Source organism: Aspergillus steynii (genome assembly GCF_002849105.1).
Source record: "Aspergillus steynii IBT 23096 chromosome Unknown P170scaffold_1, whole genome shotgun sequence".
NCBI lineage: Eukaryota > Fungi > Ascomycota > Eurotiomycetes > Eurotiales > Aspergillaceae > Aspergillus > Aspergillus steynii.
In genome coordinates, this window is record NW_020194398.1 from 3,489,596 (window position 1) to 3,514,215 (window position 24,620).

The 24,620-nt window shown below is 56.5% G+C and overlaps 10 protein-coding genes across 10 annotated transcripts; 7 read left to right on the forward strand and 3 right to left on the reverse strand.

Annotated features, from left to right (window-relative positions):
• Positions 1 to 141: 141 nt before the first annotated feature.
• P170DRAFT_452432 (Zn(II)2Cys6 transcription factor) lies at positions 142 to 3,782 on the forward strand (the record flags this gene model as incomplete). Its single annotated transcript, XM_024851274.1, has 11 exons — positions 142 to 265; positions 441 to 607; positions 680 to 810; positions 984 to 1,509; positions 1,585 to 1,837; positions 1,908 to 2,027; positions 2,107 to 2,556; positions 2,622 to 2,704; positions 2,794 to 2,852; positions 2,982 to 3,173; positions 3,752 to 3,782. 11 exons carry the CDS (start codon positions 142 to 144, stop codon positions 3,780 to 3,782), a joined length of 2,136 nt encoding a protein of 711 aa, XP_024710081.1.
• A 912-nt stretch (positions 3,783 to 4,694) lies between these two features.
• On the forward strand, positions 4,695 to 5,620 carry P170DRAFT_432364 (uncharacterized protein). The gene has a single exon (XM_024848247.1). It carries the CDS (start codon positions 4,842 to 4,844, stop codon positions 5,379 to 5,381), a length of 540 nt encoding a protein of 179 aa, XP_024710082.1. The 5' UTR covers positions 4,695 to 4,841; the 3' UTR covers positions 5,382 to 5,620.
• A 1,067-nt stretch (positions 5,621 to 6,687) lies between these two features.
• Positions 6,688 to 10,418, forward strand: CweA (putative GPI anchored protein). Its single transcript, XM_024842999.1, has one exon. It carries the CDS (start codon positions 6,783 to 6,785, stop codon positions 10,392 to 10,394), a length of 3,612 nt encoding a protein of 1,203 aa, XP_024710083.1. The 5' UTR covers positions 6,688 to 6,782; the 3' UTR covers positions 10,395 to 10,418.
• Positions 10,419 to 10,689: 271 nt separating this feature from the next.
• P170DRAFT_483505 (uncharacterized protein) lies at positions 10,690 to 11,145 on the reverse strand (the record flags this gene model as incomplete). Its single annotated transcript, XM_024853898.1, has 1 exon — positions 10,690 to 11,145. The coding sequence occupies one exon, from the start codon at positions 11,143 to 11,145 to the stop codon at positions 10,786 to 10,788; it is 360 nt and encodes a 119-aa protein (XP_024710084.1). The 3' UTR covers positions 10,690 to 10,785.
• Positions 11,146 to 11,560: 415 nt separating this feature from the next.
• P170DRAFT_442796 (WD repeat protein) lies at positions 11,561 to 13,038 on the reverse strand (the record flags this gene model as incomplete). The annotated part of the gene is made up of 2 exons (XM_024850486.1): positions 11,561 to 12,761; positions 12,812 to 13,038. 2 exons carry the CDS (start codon positions 13,036 to 13,038, stop codon positions 11,561 to 11,563), a joined length of 1,428 nt encoding a protein of 475 aa, XP_024710085.1.
• A 176-nt stretch (positions 13,039 to 13,214) lies between these two features.
• Positions 13,215 to 13,978, forward strand: P170DRAFT_421436 (uncharacterized protein; the record flags this gene model as incomplete). The annotated part of the gene is made up of 2 exons (XM_024847361.1): positions 13,215 to 13,356; positions 13,401 to 13,978. 2 exons carry the CDS (start codon positions 13,215 to 13,217, stop codon positions 13,976 to 13,978), a joined length of 720 nt encoding a protein of 239 aa, XP_024710086.1.
• A 1,248-nt stretch (positions 13,979 to 15,226) lies between these two features.
• Positions 15,227 to 18,264, forward strand: P170DRAFT_348176 (putative GAJ protein; the record flags this gene model as incomplete). The annotated part of the gene is made up of 6 exons (XM_024843666.1): positions 15,227 to 15,340; positions 15,387 to 15,592; positions 15,645 to 15,811; positions 15,859 to 16,647; positions 16,694 to 16,977; positions 17,539 to 18,264. The coding sequence occupies 6 exons, from the start codon at positions 15,227 to 15,229 to the stop codon at positions 18,262 to 18,264; spliced, it is 2,286 nt and encodes a 761-aa protein (XP_024710087.1).
• Positions 18,265 to 19,450: 1,186 nt separating this feature from the next.
• On the forward strand, positions 19,451 to 21,813 carry rim8 (pH response protein PalF; the record flags this gene model as incomplete). Its single annotated transcript, XM_024843515.1, has 2 exons — positions 19,451 to 19,918; positions 19,981 to 21,813. 2 exons carry the CDS (start codon positions 19,451 to 19,453, stop codon positions 21,811 to 21,813), a joined length of 2,301 nt encoding a protein of 766 aa, XP_024710088.1.
• Positions 21,814 to 22,251: 438 nt separating this feature from the next.
• On the forward strand, positions 22,252 to 23,160 carry P170DRAFT_374161 (putative secretory component protein shr3; the record flags this gene model as incomplete). Its single annotated transcript, XM_024845272.1, has 2 exons — positions 22,252 to 22,297; positions 22,355 to 23,160. 2 exons carry the CDS (start codon positions 22,252 to 22,254, stop codon positions 22,915 to 22,917), a joined length of 609 nt encoding a protein of 202 aa, XP_024710089.1. The 3' UTR covers positions 22,918 to 23,160.
• A 34-nt stretch (positions 23,161 to 23,194) lies between these two features.
• On the reverse strand, positions 23,195 to 24,518 carry P170DRAFT_398548 (NAD(P)-binding protein; the record flags this gene model as incomplete). The annotated part of the gene is made up of 4 exons (XM_024846227.1): positions 24,191 to 24,518; positions 23,772 to 24,134; positions 23,572 to 23,709; positions 23,195 to 23,508 (listed from the first exon to the last, which is right to left on the reverse strand). Exons 1-4 carry the CDS (start codon positions 24,426 to 24,428, stop codon positions 23,195 to 23,197), a joined length of 1,053 nt encoding a protein of 350 aa, XP_024710090.1. The 5' UTR covers positions 24,429 to 24,518.
• Between the last annotated feature and the right edge of the window lie 102 nt (positions 24,519 to 24,620).

Here is a 24,620-nt window from a genome sequence, read left to right on the forward strand (position 1 = left end):
ACCCAATCGGGTAAGATGCCTAATTCGGCAACGCGAAGCGATTTCTCTGCTCTTCCCCAGACTGTCTTGACGCTGGAGTATCACTCAAGCCATCACCATACCAACGGTCAACTATCAAACATCCAACAACGTCAGACCATCATGACGCCTACACCAGCTGCGCCTGAGCCTAGTTCTAATACTACCGCCAATGCCAATCGCCCCGGTCAGCCGCGCAAACGCACCCGCACCGGCTGCTTGAATTGCAGTCGCAGACGACGAAAATGTACGTCCTCCTTGCTTTAGGCAGTGATCTTAGCTAGCGTGGTCAGGAAGGCTCGGTCTGGTGATTATGATTGCCTGAATGGGTAACTTAACGGTTGGAGCTCAATCGTGGCTTGATGGTTATGCTCGAGCTAGACTAGACAGACCAGGCTACTGACTTCTCCTTTCCCCTGCAGGTGACGAAGCAAAGCCGACATGCACGGGATGCAAGCGTCGCGGCGAGAAATGCCAATGGCGCATGCTGGGGTCGTTTCGCGATGCCAATCTGAAGGTCTTGGGGCCGGAGCATCCGTCTATGAATCAGGGTGCTGGTGGGAGAGGGGGTAGGCAGAGTAAGTTCAAGGTATGTCCTCTTATTCTCTCTTCTCTGATCCTAGGTTGTTTTGGTTTGGTGGGATTTAGGCTGAATTTGTAGATTTTGAATGTCGTGCCCTCGGCATCGTCGTCGGCATCCCGACGGAGGAAACATGACGTTTCGGGCTCGGCATCAGGATCGGGCCAATTTCATATTGACAAGAGGGAGGTGAATGCGAATGCGAGTACAACGTTGGCATCGCCACGTGTCGAGACCCCGGCCGCAGCTCCGTCCCCGGCTCCAGTCCAGGGTTCAATGCATCGATGCATCCGCATACACACCCACATCCGCATTCACCCCTGTCCAACCCTCACCACCCTTCCAACTTCAGCCCCAGTCAAACATCCTCCCCTTCCCTATCCAGCGGCATCTCATACCACCCACCTCAATCCTTCAATCCTCACTCACCATCCGACACCATCCAACTCGACGACACTTCCACCACCAACCAGCCCTATCTCCACTCAAGCCCTGAATACGTCGTCGACGAGCTCGGCGCTCTCCAGGCTCTTCCACACAACCCGGGCCCGTCCTTCACTAGCGCCTCAGCCCCAGAGCCCTATCAGACCATCGCCTCGCCGCTCTTCGATCACAGCGTCTTCTCGGACCCGGCGAATTTCACGAATGATGTCTTCCTGCCGGGCTCGGCGTATGAGGCGCTTCACACGGCGCTGCGGAATCGTCAGCTGTGGACCGCCAGGTCGGATATCCCGAGTCGGCGCAGCTCACCAGAGGTTCTGGGACGGGGGTTTCGCGGCATGACCCCATCCGCGAATGAGATGGTGGATCGAGATGTTCGTTCTGGCCCGGGACCAGGTCGGTACTTTGAGTTATCGTCAGAGAGAGAGAACGTGTTGTGGCAGAATTATCTGAACGAGATTTGCTTATGGGTGCGTCGTCCTTCCCTTCCTGTTTCATTATCGTCTGCTGCACGGACACCCGCTGAGAAATAATCTCTCAAACAGCTCGACATGTTCGACAACCACCGCCACTTCGCGTCCACATTCCCGCAAATGGCCAAGTCCGCGCCTCACCTCCGGTACTCCATCCTCGCTCTCTCCGCGCGCCAGATCGAACGCAAACAGAACGAAAAGTCCCAGTCCGAAAGCCTCTCGCTGTACCAGGAGGCTATCCACTTGCTGCTTCCAGAGCTGGAAAGTAAATCGACGCCGGTTATCGCATCGTGCGTGATTCTGTGTGTGCTGGAGATGCTAAGTTGTATGTATCTCTTACCCTCGCCTTTTGCTATTACCCGGTATATATATAGGGCTGACAGCGTCGGTGTCAGGCAACCCCAAAGAATGGCGTCGTCATCTAGACGGCTGCGCGTATCTGATCCAAGCGGCCGAGATAAACGGCTTCTCGGGGAAAGAGGAACAGGCTCTTTTCTGGTGTTTTGCGAGAATGGGTTAGTCCTTCCTTCTTCCTTCTCCCCTTCCTCTGCCCCTCCTTCTTCCGACTATTAACACGATGATGCATAAACGTAGACGTCTGCGGCGGCCTCATCTCGGAAGAAGAAACCATCATCCCCATGACGCACTGGATCCCCAAGACCATGGACCCGCGCGAGGCCAGCGCCCTGTTCCTCTCGTCCTCGGACGTGTGCACCTTCGACACCTACGCGAATTACACCGTGTATCTATGCGCGCAGACGCTGGGGGTTTTGTTCGGCGCGTCGACAGCCCCCCAGCTCCCTGTGTCTGCGTCTCCGTCTTGCGTCTCGTGTCAGTATCTAGGGAGTCCGAGGGACGAGGGGGAGTCGTATCTGGTACGGTGGAAGAGGCTGTTCGATTGCGTGGAGGAGTGGTATGCGAAGAGACCGTGCCAGATGAAGAGTATTTTTAGCGTCGCAGCAGGGGGGCAGGGGTGGCGCAGGGAAAGGGGAGGGGAGAGGGAGAGGCCGTTCCCGACGGTGTTGTATGGGAATGGGTCGGCTAGTATGTTCTCCTTTTGGACGGCGGGTGTCGTGTTGAAGATGGTGAAGAGGTACTGACTTTCGCAGTCTCAGGGAACCAGCTCTACCATGTCTGCGCGCTGCTTTTGTTGCAGCGGAAGCCGAAGACGCTGGCGTTGGCGAGGAGGCCGGTACGTTCTATACTACATCTTCCCCCTGCCCTGTGCTGTGCTGTGCAATTGCTTGCAAGAACCGAATAATAACCTGATGAAAATGGCAGAAGTCCCCCCTCTGGCACGCACGCCAAATCTGCGCCATCTCGGCTTCAAATACACATCAGTATGTTGCTTACCCCTTTCCTCCCCCTTTTTCTTCTGCTGCCCCTTTTCCGTCCCTTTCTCCTATCTACCCTGCCTTACCGTATCCCCACCCACAAATCTAAACCAACCCTACTCTAACAACAAATAGTGGCTGCTGGACCAACGCCCTCCAACCGCTTTGGGTCGCCGGAAAAGCAATGTCTCATTACTCAGAGCACGCTGCGATCGTGGACACGCTGACGCGTATCGAGCGCGAGACGGGGTGGGCAACGGCGTGGCGGGTGGAAGATTTGAAGGATTTTTGGGGAGATGATGAGGTGGATGGGGATTGGGAGGGGGAGTTCGAGTGATTTGATTGAGATTGAGGTTGAGGATGTCTAGATAGGGGCTTTGGTGGTCTGTGTTAAGGGGTGGCTTGGTGCTCCGTGCGGGAATGTCTTCCAGATCTTAGGATGAAGACGATAGGAGAAGGGGAACGGAACGGAGAGGAGAAGAGAGCAAAACGAAGGGCTATACGATATGCTGCTATGCCATGTCGATGTCTTATTATGCTGAATAGACTAGACACTGCGATGAGTTATGATATACTACGAAGCGAAATGGATAGATCCTTGAATACCATACCGAGACAGACCTACCTGCTTCAAACCACATGAAATTCAAACTCCACTTACCCAGTCATGCAGGTACGAATACCCATTCTATCATTCCTGAACCAGGCACCGGACCAGACCAGACCTCCTGCCTGGATCCCCTAGCAACCAGCCCAATTCCCCCCTTGATGGCCGTTTCCGGGCCAATTGTCCGGCATGCAGGGGGTAGCTTTCAGAGCTCTGCAATTTCGCCGTCGATCTTCATCATCAGATCAGGGTTTTGGAGGCTTTAGTCCTTGACCATTACGTGATGAATCCAGACTAGAGTTGAACGCGGAATGAAGGGTTCGACATGATTTGGACGCTCAGGTCGGGTGGAGATGGGTCAAGGGGGACAAACGGGGAAGAAGGAGAGAAGGTTCAGGGATACGAGGGTTGCCTGTTTGGATTTGGTTTCTTTGTGGTCTCTGCGTTGTGGAAGGAGGGGCTTAATTTTAGAATTTACTGTTTGGTTTGGGTTGATCGAGGGGAAAGGGGAGTGGCTGTTTTCGAGTAGGCTTGAAGAATTATACAGAGTAGTGCAGTCGGATTATGAAATTTTGTGTAGTTTTGTATGCTCGCGTGGTTAGAATTGTGTTCTCATTATTTGTAATGTATAGAAGAAAACTATATCGCATGTAGAAGTGTCATTTGGTCGTCAGTTCTGGATTTAGTGGCGACAGGAAGGTTTTCGAACTTCAAGTATAATGCTAGCAATTAAATATATTTAATAGTAGATTTTATTTCTTAAAAAATAGGGGCTAATCACTATGGGGTAGATATATATCTCCAGAACTACTAGTGACTCCATAGGTGGAGATCAAAATATACATCCGCAGGCAGAACTGTTTATATATAGTACCGAGGACCAACTCCTGCCATCCACCATCCACCATCCACCCTGAACATAGCAATAACCCGTAAATCTTCAAGATAGAGTAAAATATACTTATAACCAATAATCCCATGACCCATCCCAACGGTTCCCCGGTCCTGCAGACCTAGATCCAAGGCCGATTATTGCCCCGGAGATGACGGTCGACTGAATCATTGGCCGCAAAGGAATGCAAGTGGCCGAATGCAGAGAAATGTCTCACGCCGCACGTTGAGTTCTCGGGCAAGTGCCAGCTCGTCCAGCAAGTTAAGGCAGTCACCAGCCAACCACTTGCGATCGAGATATTCATTTGAGACACAACCTCTGAGCCTCACATCTAATTTCTGCTCACATCCTCTATCCTCTATATCCTAGTGTTGACCTGCGGGGGAGGACGGTGCCACTGCATCGATTATCGGTCGTTATTCCGCTATTGCGTCCACCTCTCATTGAAACCGCCAGACCTGAGTCCTTATCCATCCCACAAGAGAAAAGAAGCAAAATGAGTTCCCCCGACCTATCACCCGTCGGAGTCAAATGGCCCCGCAAGAATGAAAAACGCTCCGTCTCGTCCTCCACCACCATCGCTGTTGTCCCGGAGTCGGATGCCCTCCCTGCTCCTGCGACTGCCCACACGACACAGAATGATCCAGCGGATTTCGACCCCAGCGTCGGTGCAAAGCCTTACTCGCCGTTCTATCGACATGCGACGCCGTCGATCAGCTTGGTTAAATTGAAAGCCAACGCGAAAGCCCCTCCGTCGCCCGGCGCCGACAGTCTCTACGACCTGGAAGATCAAGCGGGAAACACGACGCAAGAAGCGATGGGGCAGGACGGAAGCCATCGGGAGTCGAAGCTTTGGGCACAGAAGAAGCGACGATGCGGGTGCATGAAGTCGCTATCGAAGAAACAACGGCTGGTTTTGAAGGCCGTCATTGCCATCGGGACACTAGGGAGTATGATGGCCATCGCGCTGGGGATAACAGCCGCCGTGGGCGGAGGCGTATGGCGATCGGATCACCAACACCGAGTTCTTGGATAGGAGAGTTCCTGACGGGCGCATGCGATTCATCCCCGGGGTTGCGGCCTTTGCTGGCATGAATGAGGGCCGGAGAGCTGCTGTTGGACAAACGGACGCAGGGGGATACTGTTAGGCAGAACTCCGATGTAAATGTACTCGCTACGAGGGACTGTACAGAAGCGGGACGGGATGGAAGCATGTATGCAGTCAGTGAGCGCGGTCGAAGAAAGACGAATGAAGTTATTCTTAGCTGCCAACGACGATCCCCCGGTGCCTGGGTGCCTGGGTGCCTGGGCCTAAGGGCGACACACTAAAGGCTCGGTTGTGCCGGACCAACATCGGCCCGTCCACGTGACCCTTCACACACATAAAAGCCGCGCGCGCATTCCGATCTTTCCTCCTCTTTTCTTTTTCTTTCCACATCAAAAAGTTAACAGAGCCTGCCACGACCTCCGCCCAGAATTCTTTCCCCACGGCGGTGTGTTGCCTTCGGTCTCTCGGGACTGATCGGCTCTGGAGATAGAGTTTCCTTGATAGGAAGTTTGCCTCTCGTTGGGTCCTCTTCAGTGAGGGCGATGAGGGGGGAATGTCGATGACGGGATACATCTCAAACTATAAACCATAATTTGTGTAGTCGGAACGAAAGTTTCGCAATTCGTATTCGGCTGGCCGCATTGATCGAGTGCATGGCAGTTGGTCCTGTAAGTCGAATTCCATTTCGCGTGTGGTCGATGCTGGCATTTGTGTAGCGTCCGGTGATCGGCGCCTCGGTGCCTGAACCCATGATGCCAAGAACACCCGGCCTCAGGCCTACTCCGTCCGGTTCTGGCGATTTTGCAGCTACGAAGTACGGATATCAACATGCCGTCGGATTCCATGGCTAGACATCCGCAAGATCAATGACGAGCTGATGCTCAATTCTTGCAGTGATCGGTCATCCCGCTGGCGACCATGCCATCTGGTTTGTTTACATACCAGTCCCCAGGCGAAACTGGCGCGGAAATGAAGAATGCCGCCCAGGACACCGGACCTTGGAAGTGCCGGATTGCCAGTCCACTCAACGCCGCAGTGCCATGATCACACCCATTCTTGAGGAACATTCTCCCTCCCGAACAATGCAGTGGCCTATTTGTTTGTTTCCTCCAGCGGACAATTCGACATGCCAGGCAGGCTGCCCACAACACCTGATGCAGGATAAAAGGTCCAGGCATCTGGCGGCCTCTGACAATTGAATCGTAGGTTAATCTCGAGTCACGGCAGGATATAGTTCGAAATTTCATTCTTTCTTTGTTTTTCCCCTTCCCTTCGACAATCCTATTCTTGGCCGCTGGCCCGAAGTCATTCTTTTATATATCTACCTTTCTTCCGAGCATAATTGGCCCCCGGTATAGTATTTAATTCGACAACCAACAGCACAGCAAGATGAAGGGATTACACGGAGGTATTCCTATCGCGGTTCTGGCCGCAGTCGCTCGGGCCCAGGTCGATGTCATCGGCGGCTCCGACGGCCTCGACTCTGGCAACGCAGGAGGCGTGAGCACCGACAATGATTTCAGCCGGGCCACCACCGAAGTGAACAAGGACGACCACCACGTCGACGTCAACACCAAGACCAAGGTTGATGTGGACGTGGATGCCTACCCTGATCCGTACTGGCACCACTGGCACCCGTACGGCCCGCCTCACTGGCGAAAGGCCCGTGGCCACCCCGGCACCACGGTGATCGGAGGCCCCAACGGTATTGACACCGGCAACGATGCCTCGCTTCCCACCAAGAACGAATTCGCCTCATTCTACAAGGAACACAACCAGGATGACCACTCCGTGGATGTCGACAACAAGCTGCACTATGAGTATGATGTGCATGGACACCCGTACCCGGTTCCCGTCTGGAAGCGCGATCCCAAGTTCTGGAACCCCCCTGCCACTCTTATTGATGGCCCACACGGTATAGATACCGGCAACGACGCCTCTTTGCCGACCAAGAACGAGTTCGCCTCGTTCTACAAGGAGCACAACCAGGACGACCACTCTGTTGATATTGACAACAAGCTGCACTACGAGTACGACGTGCACGGACACCCGTATCCAGTCCCTGTCTGGAAGCGCGACCCCAAGTTCTGGAATCCCCCTGCAACTGTCATCGACGGTCCTGGTGGCATAGATACTGGCAACAGCGCCTCTTTGCCGACCAAGAACGAGTTCGCCTCGTTCTACAAGGAGCACAACCAGGACGACCACTCTGTTGATATTGACAACAAGCTGCACTACGAGTACGACGTGCACGGACACCCGTATCCAGTCCCTGTCTGGAAGCGCGACCCCAAGTTCTGGAATCCCCCTGCAACTGTCATCGACGGTCCTGGTGGCATAGATACTGGCAACAGCGCCTCTTTGCCGACCAAGAACGAGTTCGCCTCGTTCTACAAGGAGCACAACCAGGACGACCACTCTGTTGATATTGACAACAAGCAGCACTACGACTACGATGTGCACGGACACCCGTACCCAGTCCCTGTTTGGAAGCGCGACCCGAAGTTCTGGAATCCCCCTGCAACTGTCATTGATGGGCCTGGCGGCGTGGACTCGGGCAACGGCTTCTCTGCTCCCACGGAGAACTCCTACACCTCGGTGTACGATGAGTTCAACAAGGATGATCACTCGTGGGATCTTGACAACAAACTTGACTATGACTACCATGATCACCCGTATCCCGTTCCCGTCCCTGCCTACCATCACTGGAAGGCCCGTGGACTCGGCGACACCGTGATCGATGGCCCCGGCGGCGTGGACACTGGCAGCTCGGCTTCCGTTCCCACAAAGAATGAGTTCGGAGTCGCCTACAGCGAGACCAACATCGACGATCACTCCGTTGACATTGACCACAAGACTGACGTGGACGTCGACACCCACTACCCCTACCCTGTGCCGTACCCGGTCCCAGTGCCTGGCTATCCCCACCACTGGAAGGCTCGTGGATTGGGCGACACCGTGATTGACGGCCCCGGCGGTATCGACACGGGAAACGATGCGTCCATCCCCACTGAGAATGAGTTTGCGAGCGGCCACAGCGAAACCAACGTCGACGATCACTCTGTTGACATTGACCACAAGACTGATGTGGACGTGGATACCCACCTGCCCTACCCGGTGCCGTATCCTGTTCCTCACCCTTTTCACTACCACCCCGATCCCTACCATCTCCACGTCCGGGGGTTCGGCGATACTGGTATTGATGGTCCGGGCGGTGTTGACTCGGGCAATGGCTTCTCCGCTCCCACGAAGAACTCCTACGCGTCCGTTTACGACGAGTTCAACAAGGACGACCACTCTTTCACGGGGAAGGCTGCGGCTGATATCGATATTGATGAACATCACCCCTACCCTGTTCCTGTGCCCGTGCACCACTGGAAGGCCCGGGGCCATCCCACTCGCCCCTGGAACGACGTTACCCTCATTGATGGCCCCGGAGGCATTGACACTGGAAACGACGCCGACCTGTCCACGACCAACACCTTCCTTTCAGACTATGACGAGTTCAACCAGGATGACCACTCGTTCACCGGCAAGGCGGCGGCCGATGTCGACATCGACCACGACTACCCGTACCCCTTTCCCGTCCCTGCGCACTTCTGGAAGGCCCGGTCGGTCCACGAACCTCCCGTGACGGTCATCGGCGGCCCCAGCGGCATTGACACTGGCAACAGCGCGGATCTGTCCAGCGCCAACACCGCCATCACGGATTACGACGAGTTCAATGGTGACGACCACTCGGTGGATGCGAAGGCCAAGGCTGACTGGAACGTTCACTACCGCCGGTCGATCTTCGACGGTCCCACCGATGTGATCGATGGCCCGGGAGGTGTTGACACTGGCAACGGTTTCTCCGCCCCCAAGAGCAACCACGTCGCCACCGGATACAGCGAGTACAACCAAAACGACCACCATGTCGACATTGACACCTCTACTGACGTCGATGTCGATGCTCACGCGCACCCCTTCCCGGTCCCTCACCCCGTTGGCGTCCCTCACCCTGCTCCCGTGCCTCCTCGCCCGGTGTACCCCGGCCCTGGCCCTTTCCACGAACCCGAGGCTGTGCCGGAGCCTGCTCCTGAACATGCTCCCGAACACGCACCCGCTCCGGCACCTGCCCCTGCCCCGGCTGGCGAAGGCCACGTTCCCCAAGAAGCCCCCCACGCCAACCCGGCTCCGGGCCCTGAGCCTGTGGTCCAGCACAACCCCCAGGGTGAAGAAACCCACCAAGCTCCTCCTTCGAGCGAAGTCCACGCGCCTGTCCCGGAGAACAAGCCCCAGACGCCCAGCCCCCAGACGGAGACTTCTGAGCCCATTGTCCACTCCGAGCCTGCTCCTGCTCCTCCCGCTGCTGCCGTGCCGAACACCCCGAACAGCCACTCGCAGTCGGATGTCTCTCCCCCTGCGGCCCCTAACAGCAACTCGCAGCCTGCCCCTGCTCCTCCCGCTGCTGCCGTGCCGAACACCCCGAACACCCCTAACAGCAACTGGCAACCTGCCCCTGCCCCTCCCGCTGTTCACAGTGCTGGTGCCCCCCCTGCCGCGTCTCCTCCCTCGGCGCCCTCTGTGAACCAAGGCAACTACCAGCCAGCTCCTCCCGCGGCCCAGTCCCAGGCCATCCCTGACTCTGTTGAGCACGCTGCTCAAACTTCGGCCGTCCCCATCTTCCACGGCATGGCCACTCCCTCGTCCTCTGCCGCGCACGCCGCTCTCACTTCCACTGTGACCGTTCCCCAGGCCTCCTCGTTCGCCAAGATCCCCGTATTCGTGCCTCAGTCGTCCGCTGCCACTCCGCCCGCTTCTCACGCTCCTGCTTCTAGCACCGTGATCGTGCACCCGACTGGCGCTGCCGCGTCTACCCCCAGCTCGGCTTCTTCGAACGCTGCCATCGCCTCGCGCGCTGACGCTGTCTTCACGGGCGGTGTTGGCCAGCTAACGCCTCACGCGGGTGTCTTCTCTGTTGTCTGTGGTGTCATTGGCCTGTTGGCGTTTGTCTTGTAAAATGTGCCTGAGTACCTCCTATTCGTTTGATCTTGCTGTCTGAGCCTTTAGTTAGGTTGCAGGGCTTTGTATGAGTCTTCGGGCTGTTGGTTTAATTTATTCTCTTTTTCTCTATGTGCAAATGCAATTAACTGTTCTATTTCTACTTCATCTTCTCCAACCTTAAGGACCTCGTGTAATCATGGATATCTTTCTTAGAGTCTTACGCAATGTTCTTGAGTCTCGCACTCTACTTCTTACCCAGAGGGCCCCTACCACAAGCACCACCGTTGAAGACCGCTTGCTCCCGAGAGATGAAATAAATCCATAACCATGCATTACCATCTACTAATACATCCAAACATCAAATCTAAATCCTAATCCTCCCAATCAACACGAGATAGAAATAAAATCACACATTCCCCCCAGGATACCCAACCCCCACATTCCCCCTCTTATCCTCCCCACTAGCAGGCAACGAGTTCCCCGTCCCCGTCAGCACCTCCCCCGTGTGTCCCAAGTCCCCGGGGCCACGCGGCATACTAGCGTCGTTGTCGGCGGCGAATGCGGTCGTCGGCTCCGCGAGGCCCTGGTTGTTGAACTGGTTGCTTTCACTGATTTGGTCGGGTCGCGGCACGGAGGGGATTGTGCGTTGGATGCCGGCGTCGTTGGGGATGCTGGTTCCTGTGGCCGCCATGTCGGAGAGGGAGCCGCCTTGGTGGGGGTCGGCTGTGGTTGTGTTGTTGGTGGAGGAGCGGGTTTGGGGAGACATTTTTGGTTTGTTTGGAGGGTTGGTTTGGTTTGGTTAAGAGAATTGAGGAGAGTGGTTTGTTTGGTTGAGGAAGGTAGTTGAGTAGAGTGTGGTTTTGTGGTTAATTGATTAATTGGTTGTGTTTAATCTGTGGTAGAAGATCTACTTATACATGGTGTATACTTGGTGACATCACCGGTTCCCAGTTCCAACTTCCCGATGATGAACCGATGAGATCAGTTCGTCTGCTGAACACCCGGTTTGCGGTGGATACATCTCCAAAAACATCAGAGGAACAAATGCCAGCAGTCAGAAAGCGTACCCGGATGATTTCATAATTATCGAATGCGCGGTGGCGATGGGTATGATGAGGTCTGGTCTAGATCTCGGTGGCAAGCAGATCGCTTGGCGAGCGGTCAATCTGCCGAGGAGCTTTCTATCGGACGGAATCAGGCATGAACCCCTGGTAAATCTCCTCGAGAACATCGCGTTTCCGTTTCCGATCGGCCTGCTCGGCCTCTTCCTCCTCGTCCGGCTCGCCCTCCGGCTCGCGAGATACCCACGTCCGGATGGTGCCGTCGCCGTGCGCCGAGAACATCTCCATTCCTTCGCCGGCGGCGCCGTTGCCGCGCCACGCGAGGGCGTTGATGCGCGCGGCGCTGAGTGCACTCGAGCGACCACGCATGCTGTGAGCGTTGATGGCGAGGCCCGGAACGCGCAGCCGCTTGATGAACGTACCCTCGCGCAGCTCGAACATGAAGATCTCGCCGCGGTCGTCTCGCTCGTTGAAGTTCGGCCAGAGCAGCGTCTCGTGACCTGCTTTCATCACTCCCCGGGGTAAGACTAGCGGAGCTCGTTCGGCCAGGTGCGAGGAGACGCTGTTGCGGACGCGTGGGCCGAAGTGCACCATGGTGTTGGCGCCCGTCGTGGCGTCCCAGACGCGGATGCGCGCATCCTGGCCCGCCGTCACGAGATGCGTGCCGTTGGTCGTCCACCGAACGCCGGTCACTGCGCCGCCGTGAGCTCGCACGTACGGCGAGAATGCGGGACGGCTGTCATGGCCCGGCGGGGCAGTCTGTGGCGGAACTAAGCCAACGGCGTCGTCCATGTCGAGTGTAGCGATGGCGGAGTTGTGTCCGCCACGTCGGATGTCGAAGAGGATGACGCGGTGGTCGGCGGACGCGGAGGCCAAGATGTGCGGTCGGTGAGGAGCCCATGATACCGATAGCACGGAGGAGCTGTGTCCTGGCAGTCCGTGGGTGGAGAGACCGGAGCGTAGATCGAGGAGTCGGACGGGTTTCTCGGAGGTGCCCACGGCTATGAGGAGAGGTGACCCGCTGTGTGAGGACATGGAGTGCGCGTAGGGTGTACAGTCCAGCTTGAACGTATGCACCGGCGTGATACCCGTAGGCTCGAGGGCGGAGAGCTTCAGAGTCCCATCGTGTGAAGTCGACAGTATCGTCGATGGCGTCGGGTCGAACGGGTAGATCGACAGGGAGGTGAGGGAGCGTGTATGGGCATCCTCATGCGACGACTTATTGACGGACGCGATCGATCGATGGGTATGGGATAACTGTGAGCCTCGACTTTCTAGATCCCAGAGGTGGATCGAGGGATCTGCGCCGCCAGAGACCAGGCTGAGGGTGTTAGTAAATAATAATGGCAGACAGTCGCGATTTGCACTCACAATCTCCCCTCATTCTGATCGCTGGCCAACACGTTCACCCCGGCCTTATGCGCATAGATCTCATCCTCGCAGCCAATCTGCGCATCTCCAGCTGCCGGCCCTGTGTAACTAGAGAAACGGACACCAGGGGCGGGTTCCAGATGGTGAACCAGTCGAGTCGTCAATGCGACATGAAAGTCCGACGGCGTGATGGACCCGAGGGCCCTATTCAGCAGGTAAGAATTCATTCATGAGGGTGATGGCACTGAAGGGATCAAAGATGGATGATTCTTGCATCATCGGAGATCTTATCAGCGGGACGGAACAACGTCGCCCCGGGATTCTCCATTTGATGCATCGAAAAGTCCGTCGTCCACTATTCCATCTCCCATGAAACTATCTGGTCTTCGAGACACGCCGGACGATGTCTCACGGCAGATCGCTGGCCTTGAGCCAGAATACGTTTATTCGGCCTCCGTCTCACGAAGAACCGCCCGAGAAATCCGACGCCGATGAGCCGCCGAGTCGGCCGAAACGACAAGCCAACGTCTACGATGCTGTAGCCGGTTAGACCTCTGTATTTCTGCTCTAGACATTTCTAACGGATTAGGCCGTCTTAATGCCCATGGCTTTCTCCCCCCGGTGCCGTATCCATCGAAATATCGGGACTGGGCGTCTTCCACGTCTCGCCCGGTCCGTCCAGAAGAAGTCCTGTTCCGTCGGCAGAACGCCCCGGTGCGCTACGAAGAGAACGATCGCTACTTCGCCCACGAGTCGCTGCCCTCCGACCGACCCCTGCCGAGTTCCGATCTGCTCGAGGCCATCCATGCCTACTCCGCCGATTTCTACGACCGGGCCACCATCGATCGCGGCCAAGATGATTACCAGAGCATGGATGAGACGGCCCTCATCGCAATGGGCATATTGATGGAGGAGATGGCGCGCGAGTCGCTGGGGGAAACCGGTGACATGGTCCTGGTCGAGGGGGAAGAAATTACGGACGACGAGAAGGGTCGACTCTCGAAAATAAAGCCCCAACCAGTAGGTCGCAAACGGGCAAATACGCAGAGTAGCATCCTTCCCAGCTCCGGCGACGATACGGAAAACGTGGTTAAGCGAAAGCCATCGAAGAAGCGCAAATTAGCTCGTCGCGTGTGGAAGATGGATGGAGACATCGAATTGGATTGAATTGTGACGGGCCCTGCAGTTCACCGCGCATCAGGCAATGGCTTGTTGTCGCTTGGACTAGTCCGCAGTCAACACGAGTCCAGACCTGCCACCGTTTGCCTCTAAATGGGTAAACCGGTGACCGATCCTCCCCCAACATGTCTTTGACTCCTGGTTCTCTTCCCACGAAAAGTCGGCACCATTGGTGAACCGCTGCGCTGGTTGGACCCTCGAGCCTCTTTTCGCCTCTTTCCGTGCTCGAGAAACAAGCAATATGCCATGCCCAACAATCAACCACAGGTCCCCAACCCTGCAAGACCACGAGTGGCGTCGGACTTGTCAAATGACTCCGACAAGAACGACTTTATCCGCCTGCCTATAGACCCTCCGAAGTAGGTTCGTTCGGCGCAAGCACACGACTTTTCCATTTGCTGGATTCAAGCACACGGCTGACCGGGCTGAGGGAATAATTCTTCCGCACGGCCAGCCATTTCTATCCTAGCTCGACAATGCCTGTCTCTTCCCACCAGTGACCTGTCAACGCCCAGTGTCGGCAGCCATAACCTAACATAATCTCCGTCTCATGAGGCGCACACTAACTGTCTTGGCCGTTACTCTTCCGGACTAGAGCCTCGTCGTGAATGGAACCACGGGAACTAGACCGTCTTGCAAGCACCCCAGACTTGCCCCCGCGTTTGGGCTGGCCTTTCAACCCCAGACTCATTCTGTCTTGGACTTTCCGCCCCTTCGTGACCTGATCTTTTGCCGGTGGCCGCCTCGTGTCAATTAGCCTGAAATCAGTTCATCTTCCTCTCTATCACCGGGGAATGGCCTTGGCGGACAGCGGACGAATCAATCCATACCTCGGGGGTAAATTATCGGCTCGGTTGAGTCTTGTAGGCTGGGTGGTGCTGTGGCAATCCCGGGGTCTTTCATCCTGGACTCCGTCCGTGAGTTGACCTCTGCAATATGTTGGCCTATCAGATGAACCGGTCTTTTCAGTCGCCACGTTTTGTGCGCTCCAGAACCGGTTTAGCCGTCGCAAGACGAGACACCCAGTAGATAGCTTTTCCACGGAGTGATTTCGATACATGGGAAATACCCGGATGGAGGCCACGGTCTGGTTCATAAGATGGCTCTATCCCGCATGACAGCTCCATTCGTTTGCTCCACGCATGACCAGGTCTACCTTGGATACTTGAAGTCGAATTTGAGCCCTAGTTTTCATACTACCATTCCACACCGCCACAGACTGCCTCTGACGCCGCAATGGGCTCCGCAACATTTGAGCTTGCCGGTCGGCAGTTCCCACGTGTAACATGGTGGAAAAATCCCGGCATGCGCAAAACCTACATCTGTCTGATGTTCGTGGTGTTGACTTCGGTATGTTCATCGGCTGCGACTCTTGCGACAGGTTCTGACAGGATAGGCCACCAATGGTTACGACGGATCCATGATGAACGGGCTGCAGACCCTGGACTACTGGCAGGAGTATTTCAACCACCCGTCGGGCTCGCTCTTGGGTATTCTCAGTGCGATCATGTCGCTGGGGTCATTGGCCGCCTTGCCCGTTGTGCCTTATGCTGCCGATCTGCTGGGGCGTCGAATGGGCGTCTTAATCGGCTGTACGATCATGTATGCGACGGCCACCATCCTTATCAACGTCTCACAATGCTTACACAATTAGGATTCTGGGGGTTGTCCTGCAGAGCATTAGTGCCAACTACGGCATGTTTTTGGCCGCTCGATTCCTGATCGGATTTGGAGTAGCCATTGCCCATGGTGCCTCTCCTTTGCTGATTACCGAGCTGGTCCACACGCAACATCGCGCCGTTTTTACCACCATCTACAACAGTACGTGTAGTGATTCTTCTCCCCGCTGCAGATGCTAACGGAATTAGCCACGTGGTACCTGGGTTCCATTGTCGCAGCATGGCTTACGTTCGGCACCAACAACATCAAGAGCGACTGGGCGTGGCGCGCTCCGACCGTCGTCCAGGCCGTGCCATCCGTTCTTCAGATCATCTTCATTTGGTTCGTTCCCGAGTCGCCTCGATTCTTAATCTACAAGGGCAAGAACGAGCAGGCGCTGAAAGTGTTGGCCGATTGCCACGCCAATGGTGACCAAATGGATGAGGTGGTGCAGCTGGAGATGCACGAGATCCAGGAGACCATCCGCCTGGAGAAGGAGTACGAGAGCAGCAACTGGATGGAGCTGATCCGCACCAAGGGCAACCGCCACCGTATGATCATCTGTATCTCGGCCGGTCTGTTCTCGCAGTGGTCCGGCAACGGCCTGGTGTCGTACTATATCGCCAAGATCCTGGAGTCGATCGGCTACACCAGCTCCGTCCAGCAGAACCTGATCAACGGCTGTCTGCAGATCATGAACTTCATCGTCGCTCTGACGATGTGCTTCTTCGTGGACAAGATCGGTCGCCGCAAGCTCTTCCTCATCTCCACTGCCGGCATGCTGGTGGCGTTCATCGTCTGGACGATCTGCTCCGCTCGCTACGACATCTCGCACACGTCCGGCACGGCCAACGCGGTCATCGCGATGATCTACGTCTACTACCTCTTCTACAACGTTGCCTGGTCCGGCCTGCTGGTCGGATACACGGTGGAGATTCTCCCGTACAGCATCCGTGCCAAGGGCATGACCGTGATGTGGTTCTGTATCGATGCTGCGCGTAAGTCTTGCCTTCCCCCTTTTCTCGGATGATACTGACCCAGTAGTCTTCTTCAACCAATATATCAACCCGATCGCGCTGGACAACATCGGCTGGAAATACTACATCTTCTACTGCGTGTGGCTCGGCTTCGAACTGGTCGTCGTCTGGTTCTTCTACATCGAGACGCGCAACACGCCGCTCGAGGAAATCGCCAAGTACTTCGACGGCGACAACGCGATGGTCGGCGGCGTCGCCGGCACCCAGAAGGCCAAGGAGCTGGCCACGACGCTGTCGGTCGAGGAGACGGTCACCAGCACGGAGAAGGTCAGCGTGGTGAACGAGAAGCCTGTGTAGGCCTACAATGTGCTATACGTTTCTTAGCCATCTATGTGTTCTCGGGCGGGGATTCCACTATCTATAATCCAATCCAATCCAATCCAATCCAAATAAGCGGTTTCAATGTAACCAGACCCTGCATCCCGTAGCATCGTAGACCCGACCAGTCCCCCGGGCTATGCGCCTGAGGAACCGATTCGGTCTTGTGCGATCACCTGTTCGCAACCGGACCAGGTGACGCACCGTGACTTCTGCACTTCCACCGAGTCGCTTTGGTTTCTCCTCGATCGGTCCATGCGAAGAATCAGCCACCAGACCGGTTCGGCGGGCAATCAGACTGCATCGAGAGGCAATCTCGCAGATTGAAATCATCGACGAAGAAACTCACCGTCATCATGGTACGTCTACAGCTGTTCATCAACTCCTCTACACTCTACAATTTACCCCTTTCCACCAATCCATCCCAACCCATCGCCAAAAATACAAACAAAACCCAAAGTGAAAAAAAGAAAAAAAAAAAAAAAAAAACAATCTGACTAAGACCATGACCATGACCATGACCATCCAAAACAGCCCCCCAAACAGACCCGCGCCGCCAAACAAGCCCTCATCGTGGCGCACCTGCAGTCAACCCAGACCTGCCACACGCTGAAAGAACTTGAGAAATCCTTACCCGCAGTGGCCTCGGTGCACGCGATGCAGGTGAAAGAGCACCTCCAGGAACTGGCGGACGAGGGCCGGATCCGCGTGGAGAAGATCGGCAGCGGGAACTGGTACTGGAGCTTTGCGGGGGACGAGCGACGCGAGAAGGAGCGGGTACGCAGCGAGTTGCTGAGCGAGGTGGGGAGGGCGCGGGCTGCGTGTGAGAAGACCGAGGGGAAATTGGCGGCGCGCAGGCTGCAGATGGAGCGGGAGCGGGAGGACTACGACCAGGGAGATCAGGGACGGGAGCAGGGGGAGAAGATGGGGGATGAGAAAGGGGAAGAGAAGGGCGAAGAGGTGGAAGCCGTGAGAAATGCGTTGATGAAACAAAAGGCGGCGCTGGAAGCCGAGTGCAGGCGGGTTCGGGGCCAGGCGAAAGCGCAGGCAGATCGGGGAAAAAGCGTGCCGGAGATGAAGGCAGAGACGGAGAGATTCCGAGCAGCAGCGCAGATGTGGACGGATAACGTCTTCGTGCTGGAGGCATACGTCCGTCGCTTGGCCGGGGGGGATCGGGAGATTCTGACGGCGCTGCAGCAGGAATGTTACGGGGGGGAGTACGTGGACGGCGAGGGATTGCGCGAGTTGCCGGAGGATTAAGATGAAGAGTCTACTAAGAGTCTAACATACTGCGTAGTGACAGTCCGAGTCAGTCAGCAGGCGAACTAAAGAAAACTAAAGAATGACAAGAAAACGAGGCAGGTGGAGGCGCCGAGAGTCCCCCAAGAGAAGCTTGACTTCCGGCTGGCGACTTCCGTTGGCTTTTCCTTTCTCCGCTTATCGCGAACCTGTTCTCTTCTTCTTCTTCTCTCTCTCTCTCTCTCTGCTCACTTTCTGCTATCGGTCGCTTTCCTTCTGTTCGCCTCTCTCGCCTTCGTCTGTCGCCTCGTCTCCCCCGACCGCGTCTCCCGAACGCCTCCCTCCCTGTCCTTCTGTCGTCTTCTCCCCCCTCAATCATCACCTCCATCCACCGAGGGGATTCGCCCGTCCATCCACCCTGCTCTCCCCGTGATCGACGCTCTAGAATATTGCGAGAAATGATGCCGCCGTGTCCTTCTGGCCCGGACTCTTAACGTCGTTTCTCTCTCCTCGCTGTTCCCTTCGATCCCGACCCCGTCGACTGCCTCGCTCCCCTCGATCGGATACCTTCGCCGATCCACCTCCGCGGGTTCCGATCACAGAATCAGGAATTCTACACTTATACATATACCTCCCCCGGGAACGAGGGACGCACCCAGCAGAACACAGACCCCAGAATCGCCAATCGCGTGAGCTGCGGGATTTCCCCGTGGGTGGTGTCTTTGCGCCCGACGCTTACTTCGGGGCCTGGTGGGATTGATTGCCCGAATCTCCCGACGTGGTCGGTGTATTCGCTGCTCTAGTCTGGTGTCCCTGTCGCTGGTCTCGCTTCCTCGGACACACCTGCCTACCGGCCCATCCTCCGTCGTTCATTCATTCACGACTGGGGGTTGGTGGAGTTTTCCCCCGGCGTGTCCTGGGATCTCTCATTCTTCGGCGTGGACCCTCGCCCAACTTTCTTTCCTTCTGCCCTCCCCCTTGCGTTCTCCGCGTCAGTTCTGGCTTGGTCCATTGACGTGTTGAATCTTGAAGTCGTTGTCTCATTCTTCCTCCTTGTCTCTCTTACTTCCCTTCGCTTCCCTCCCTTTCGAAACCCGTCCCGTCGCTTTCTTTTCCTTCGGTCTGGGCTTGTTTATATCTGACATCCCCCGTCACCCTTGCATACCTCTCCTCCTTGTATGGATTGAGTGAGGTGTGACTGTGGGTCATGTCCGTCAACTCTCCCCCCGCCCAACCCTCCTCCTCGCCGCTCGGTCGGAATCGCAGCTCCCTGCTGTCTCGTTTTTGCTCGCCCTTTTCCCAACGGAATCGCAGCATCGCCGACTACTACATCGAACCCGACGATCCCTGGCGCTCCTACTTCCCCGGTGATGTGATCAAGGGCACCGTCGTGCTCACCGTCGTCCGTCCCGTTCGCATCACGCATCTCGTCATCTGTTTACATGGCTTTGTCAAGGTTTTTAAGAACACCGTTCCGTCCGGGGAGGCTTCGCCGGACGCCGGATTTTTGGGTCCTGGGCGCGGGCGTCGAGGCGCAGAATATTTGGGCAATGGGTTGGCGACGTTGTTTGAGAATGAGGACGTGCTCTGCGGAGAGGGTCGTCTTAAGGAGGGGGTGTACAAGTTTCGCTTCGAGATGGCCTTTCCGCCGTTCGCCTTGCCGAGCAGTATCAGCGTGCGTCCACCTTGCCTCTTGCCTTTTGCTCGCAGTGGTCTAACTAACATTTGGCGGTCTAGTTTGAACGAGGAACCATTACTTATATGCTTACGTCCACCCTAACCAAACCCACGACGATGAACCCTACCATGTCCTGCCGACGACGCGTGAACCTAATGGAAAACATCGACATCGCCCCCTTCCCCGCCCCGAGAGCCCGCGTGGTCACGTTAGAACCCGTGTCGAAGCGTTCGAAATCCAAAGCGAAGGCCAAATCGGGGGAATCGGACACGGCGCAGGACTCGACGTCGCTGGAGCCGTCGGTCAACGGCGCGACCAACGGCGCGACCGGGTCCGGCGATCACCGGCCTCCGCTGAGTCCCTCGCCCAGCAACGTCAGCTCGTCGAGTCGCCTGAGCACCAGCAGCCAGAGTTTCCAGATCGCCAGCGATCCCAGCTCGTCGACCAGCACGGGGGTTCGCAACAGCGAGGGCCGCAGCACCACCCCCTCCATCGCGGATAAGACGATCACCGCCAAGACGGAGGTATTGCGCGCGGGCGTGCTACCGGGGGACACGCTCCCCATCAAAGTCACCATCAACCACTGCAAGCAAGTGCGCAGCGCGCATGGCATCATCGTCACCCTCTACCGCCAGGGCCGAATCGACCTCCATCCGGCCATCCCCATCGGCATGTCGGCGGACGGCAAGAAACCGGTCTACGAGGATTATTACCCGCGGTCGCGCACCGGACTCGGCGGTCTGACCATCGGCACGAGTCGCACCAGCAGCGTCTTCCGGAAGGACCTCACCCAGACCTTTGCGCCTTTGGTCGTCGACCCGTCGAATCTCACCGCCGTCGTGAAGACGTCGATCCGCATCCCCGAAGACGCCTTCCCTACGATCACGCGCACGCCCGGCAGCATGATCAATTTCCGCTACTATGTCGAGGTCGTGGTGGACCTGCGGGGAAAGCTGGGCTCCCCCGATCGATTCCTGCCGCGGTTCAACCTGATGACCTCGGGGAGTAACTTCTCTCCGAGTGGACAGATCTTGAACCCGGCCGATGCCAACAACAACAACGTGATCACGGCGAACTGGGCCGGCAATATCTTGGACACCGACCAGATCCGCCGCGAGAAGGGCGTCGTGGCCGTCGCCTTCGAGGTGGTCATTGGCACGCGCGACTCGCATCGGCGGAAAAGCCAGACGAAGCGCTCGTCGTCCACGGCCGCCGTGTCCGACTTCCAATCGTCACAGCCGGCGGAGGTGGATGGCTGGCTGGCGGACCAGAGCCCCATGCCCACGGCCGAGACGGAGCCCCGTCCGGCACAGGAGGACTACGGATTCCCGCAAGAACTCCAGTGGGCGGATCACATCGAGCAATCGCAGTCGCCGCCGCAACCGTACCAGTCTCTCGGACAGATGGTGTCGACGCCGCAGTCGGAGGAGCCGGGCGACGAGAAAGCCCGCATGCGCCGAGCCGAACAGACGCTGCTGCCCAGTCAACCGCCGGAGGAACCCGAGGCGGGACCGTCGGCGGAGATGGCGACTCCCACGGCGCCTGTCATACCCGACGACGATCAGTTCAACGATTATCACCACCTGCCCTCCCCGGCCGAAGAGCGGATGCCGCCCGGCCCCATGTCGGCCGAGTCTGTGCACACCGTGATGCCTGGCAGTAGCACGATGGCCGACGACGCGGCAGGGGACACCCCGGGCGACGACAAACAGGAGATGGAGCGACAGCGGCTGATGATGGAGGCCAGTGCTCCGGGCGACGTGGAACCGCCCTCCGCGCCCACGGACTCGGCTGATGGACCGAGTGCGCCGGTGTTCCATGACGATGGCGACCATCAATTGGTCGGCGGGACGGCGCACGGAGACGAGTCTCTGCCGCGATATCAGCGATAGAAAAAGACGGAAAATTGACTGTTATGAAAGCCATCATTGGGATTGTTTTGGGGTTTTGTTTGTTTGTGCCTTGAACCTTGGATTTGCATTTACGGTTGGGATAACCGAGAGATACCACCTATATGTTTGAATATCGCAGCTGATTGATTATATTTGATTTGAGATTTGATTGAAGGGGAGGAGTGGAAGTAGACGCAAGGCGTTTCGGTAGACGGGCATCTTGCGGAGGTGTATATACTATGAATGAAGTGTCCATTAGTGATTGTTTGACTTGACTTATCTGTAATCCTTGAAATGCCCGAGATAAGCCCCTAAAGCGGCGACAGTCTTGGCATTCGGCCCCATCGATGGCTTTCATCTCCACTTCTTTCTGTCTTCTGCCTGCCGTCTATCTTCTCTTCCTCTCTCCATCCATCTCTCGCCCACATCCTCGCCATCATGGCCTTCCGCACCGGGTCCTTTGCGACCTTTCTCATCGTCTGCCGTGCGTCCCCTCTCACCTCCCATTTTTGTAAAAGTACATCCCCTAACCAATAAACAGCAACCAGCTTCTTCCTCGGCATCATCTTCTCCCTCTTCCCCTACGACTACCCAATCCTATGGTCCACCTCCCCGACGCCCCCCTCGCACTATGACTACTTCGAATCGCACCTGCGCTTCCTGCACGCCTCGCCCCCGCTGATCCCGCGCATCCTCCACATCGTCATCTTCCTGGGCCTCGCCGGCCTGATCACCAAGCTGTACCGCCCCAGCGAGTCCAACATGCTCTTTGACGGCGCGTCCCTCGTGCTCTACATGTGCGGCGTGACCGTCTACATCGCGAATATCGTCAAGGGGCTGAGGTTAGTCCAGGAGGGGGTATACGGGGATGATTTGTTGAAGGATGGAGGTGCGCTCGAGGAGGGGGAGCAGATTCTCGGACGTGAGGACTCGTTGAAGGTGTTGGCCGCGAGTAATACGATTCTGGCGCTGGTGCTTGTTGGGGTCCTGGTGTTGCAGGCGGGGCAGTGGTATGCCGAGAGGAAGGATCAGATTGAGGCGGAGAGCTTTAAGGGCGGGAAGGGGAAGGCGGAGGAGAAGGAGAAGGAGAAGAAGAAGAATTGATTTCATTTGATTTGATTGCGAAGGGGGGGTTGTTTTGTTAGAGTTGGGGGTGGGTGGTTTATTGTGGGAGGTTTGTTACAGGATTCGTGGGTGATGGGAATGTATGTTAGGGTGGTGTTGTGCTTTCTCGAATCATGCATGCATGGGTCAATAATCTATGTCATATTGACTATCTGTCCCTGTCTGGAGGTTCTGGCAACTAGAATGGAAAAGTTCTACCGTCCGATTGCTAATGCTCTAGTCAGAACTTCACCCGAGGAGCTCCGTAACTATCTATCTATAAACCCTCCACCAAGTCCGACACATTCGCCTTCAACATCTCCTCCAGACTCGAGAAATCCGATTTTCCCATCTCCCTCAGCACTTCCTGCGCGCGAGCAGCCGGCTCAATCTCAAACCGCTCCGCTCCCGTCTGACCGGGCACTTCAGACGCAAACTGACGATCAGGAAACCAAGCCTGAAACACAGAGATAATCTCGTTCCAGGTAAACGGGACTCCAAACGCGAATAGACGCTCACTTTTCACGTCCGCGTGAACAAGCCCCGCCAGATGCAGAAGCGCCACATCCTTCGCATCCACGCAGTAGGCTCCTAGCTCCGCTGTCAGCTTGAACTCCGCATATCGACAGAGGGAAGAAACAAAAGAGCATCTACCATGAGGAATAACATGTTGCAGAAACGGCCATACGCGATCGAACTCATTTCTGAAGAGCGCCGCCGGCCACGCCGAGGACGACGCATGGCCTTGCGCCTCAGGGGCAATGGAAGCCCCGAAGACGACGGAGGGAAGAACTGTCCACGCAAGCATGCATCAGTATCGCCACATCGAGAGTACGCGCAGATATTTCACAAACCTGTATTCACTACAAACCCTGGCCGGTTCTCCTCCACCCACTTCCAAACCGCCTGCTCGCCTAGCGTCTTGCTCGCCGCGTACATGTCAAACCCGGCTTTAGGGCCCTCCGCGCCATCGTGTTGATACCGCCGCACGGCCTCCTCATTCCATGTGTTCGCTGTTATATGCGCGTCTCTCCCATCCTGATGATCCAGGAACGACGAGAACGTCGCCGCCTCAGACGACGAGGTATACACGAATCGGCGGACCGTGGGTTCCGCAGCGGCGCTGGCGAGCAGGTTCTCATTTGTAGCGACAACGCTGGCGATCAAGTCTGCCGTGTGGCCGAAGATAGTTGCGACGTGGGCGATGCCCGAGACGCCTGTTTCTCATTGCATGCTCAGCATCTCATCCAGGGCTGGGGATTGGAGAACGGACCTTTGATTGCGCGGTCGAAGGCATCGGGACGTGTCATGTCCTCGACTGTGGCCAGCTCGAACCGCCCGGGTCCGTATTTCCGGTCGAAGAGGTCCTTGATCCATTGGCTTTTGGACGGGCTGCGGACGGTTCCGCGTACTCTGTAGCCGTGGTGCAGGAGCTGATCGGCTGTGTGAGAGGCGACGTAGCCGTTGACGCCGGTGACGAGGATGCAGGAGTCGGGGGGGATTGCAGACATTTTTTGTAGATATTCTGTGTAGAATACACTGTGGTGATAATTGAGGAGTCCCCATTTCCCAGGTCCTTTATACTAGATCTTTAGTTGAATTACTCAGATCGACATCTATAAGAGGATCATAGGGCTGCAGATCGCCACTCGGGCGGTATTTCAATCCCGAACCCTCCCTGCTTACTCAACCACCCCAGTCTA

Coding starts and splice junctions, on each gene's coding strand:
- CweA (XM_024842999.1), top strand. CDS start 6,783: ATGAAGGGATTACACGGAGGTATTCCTATCGCGGTTCTGGCCGCAGTC.
- P170DRAFT_432364 (XM_024848247.1), top strand. CDS start 4,842: ATGAGTTCCCCCGACCTATCACCCGTCGGAGTCAAATGGCCCCGCAAG.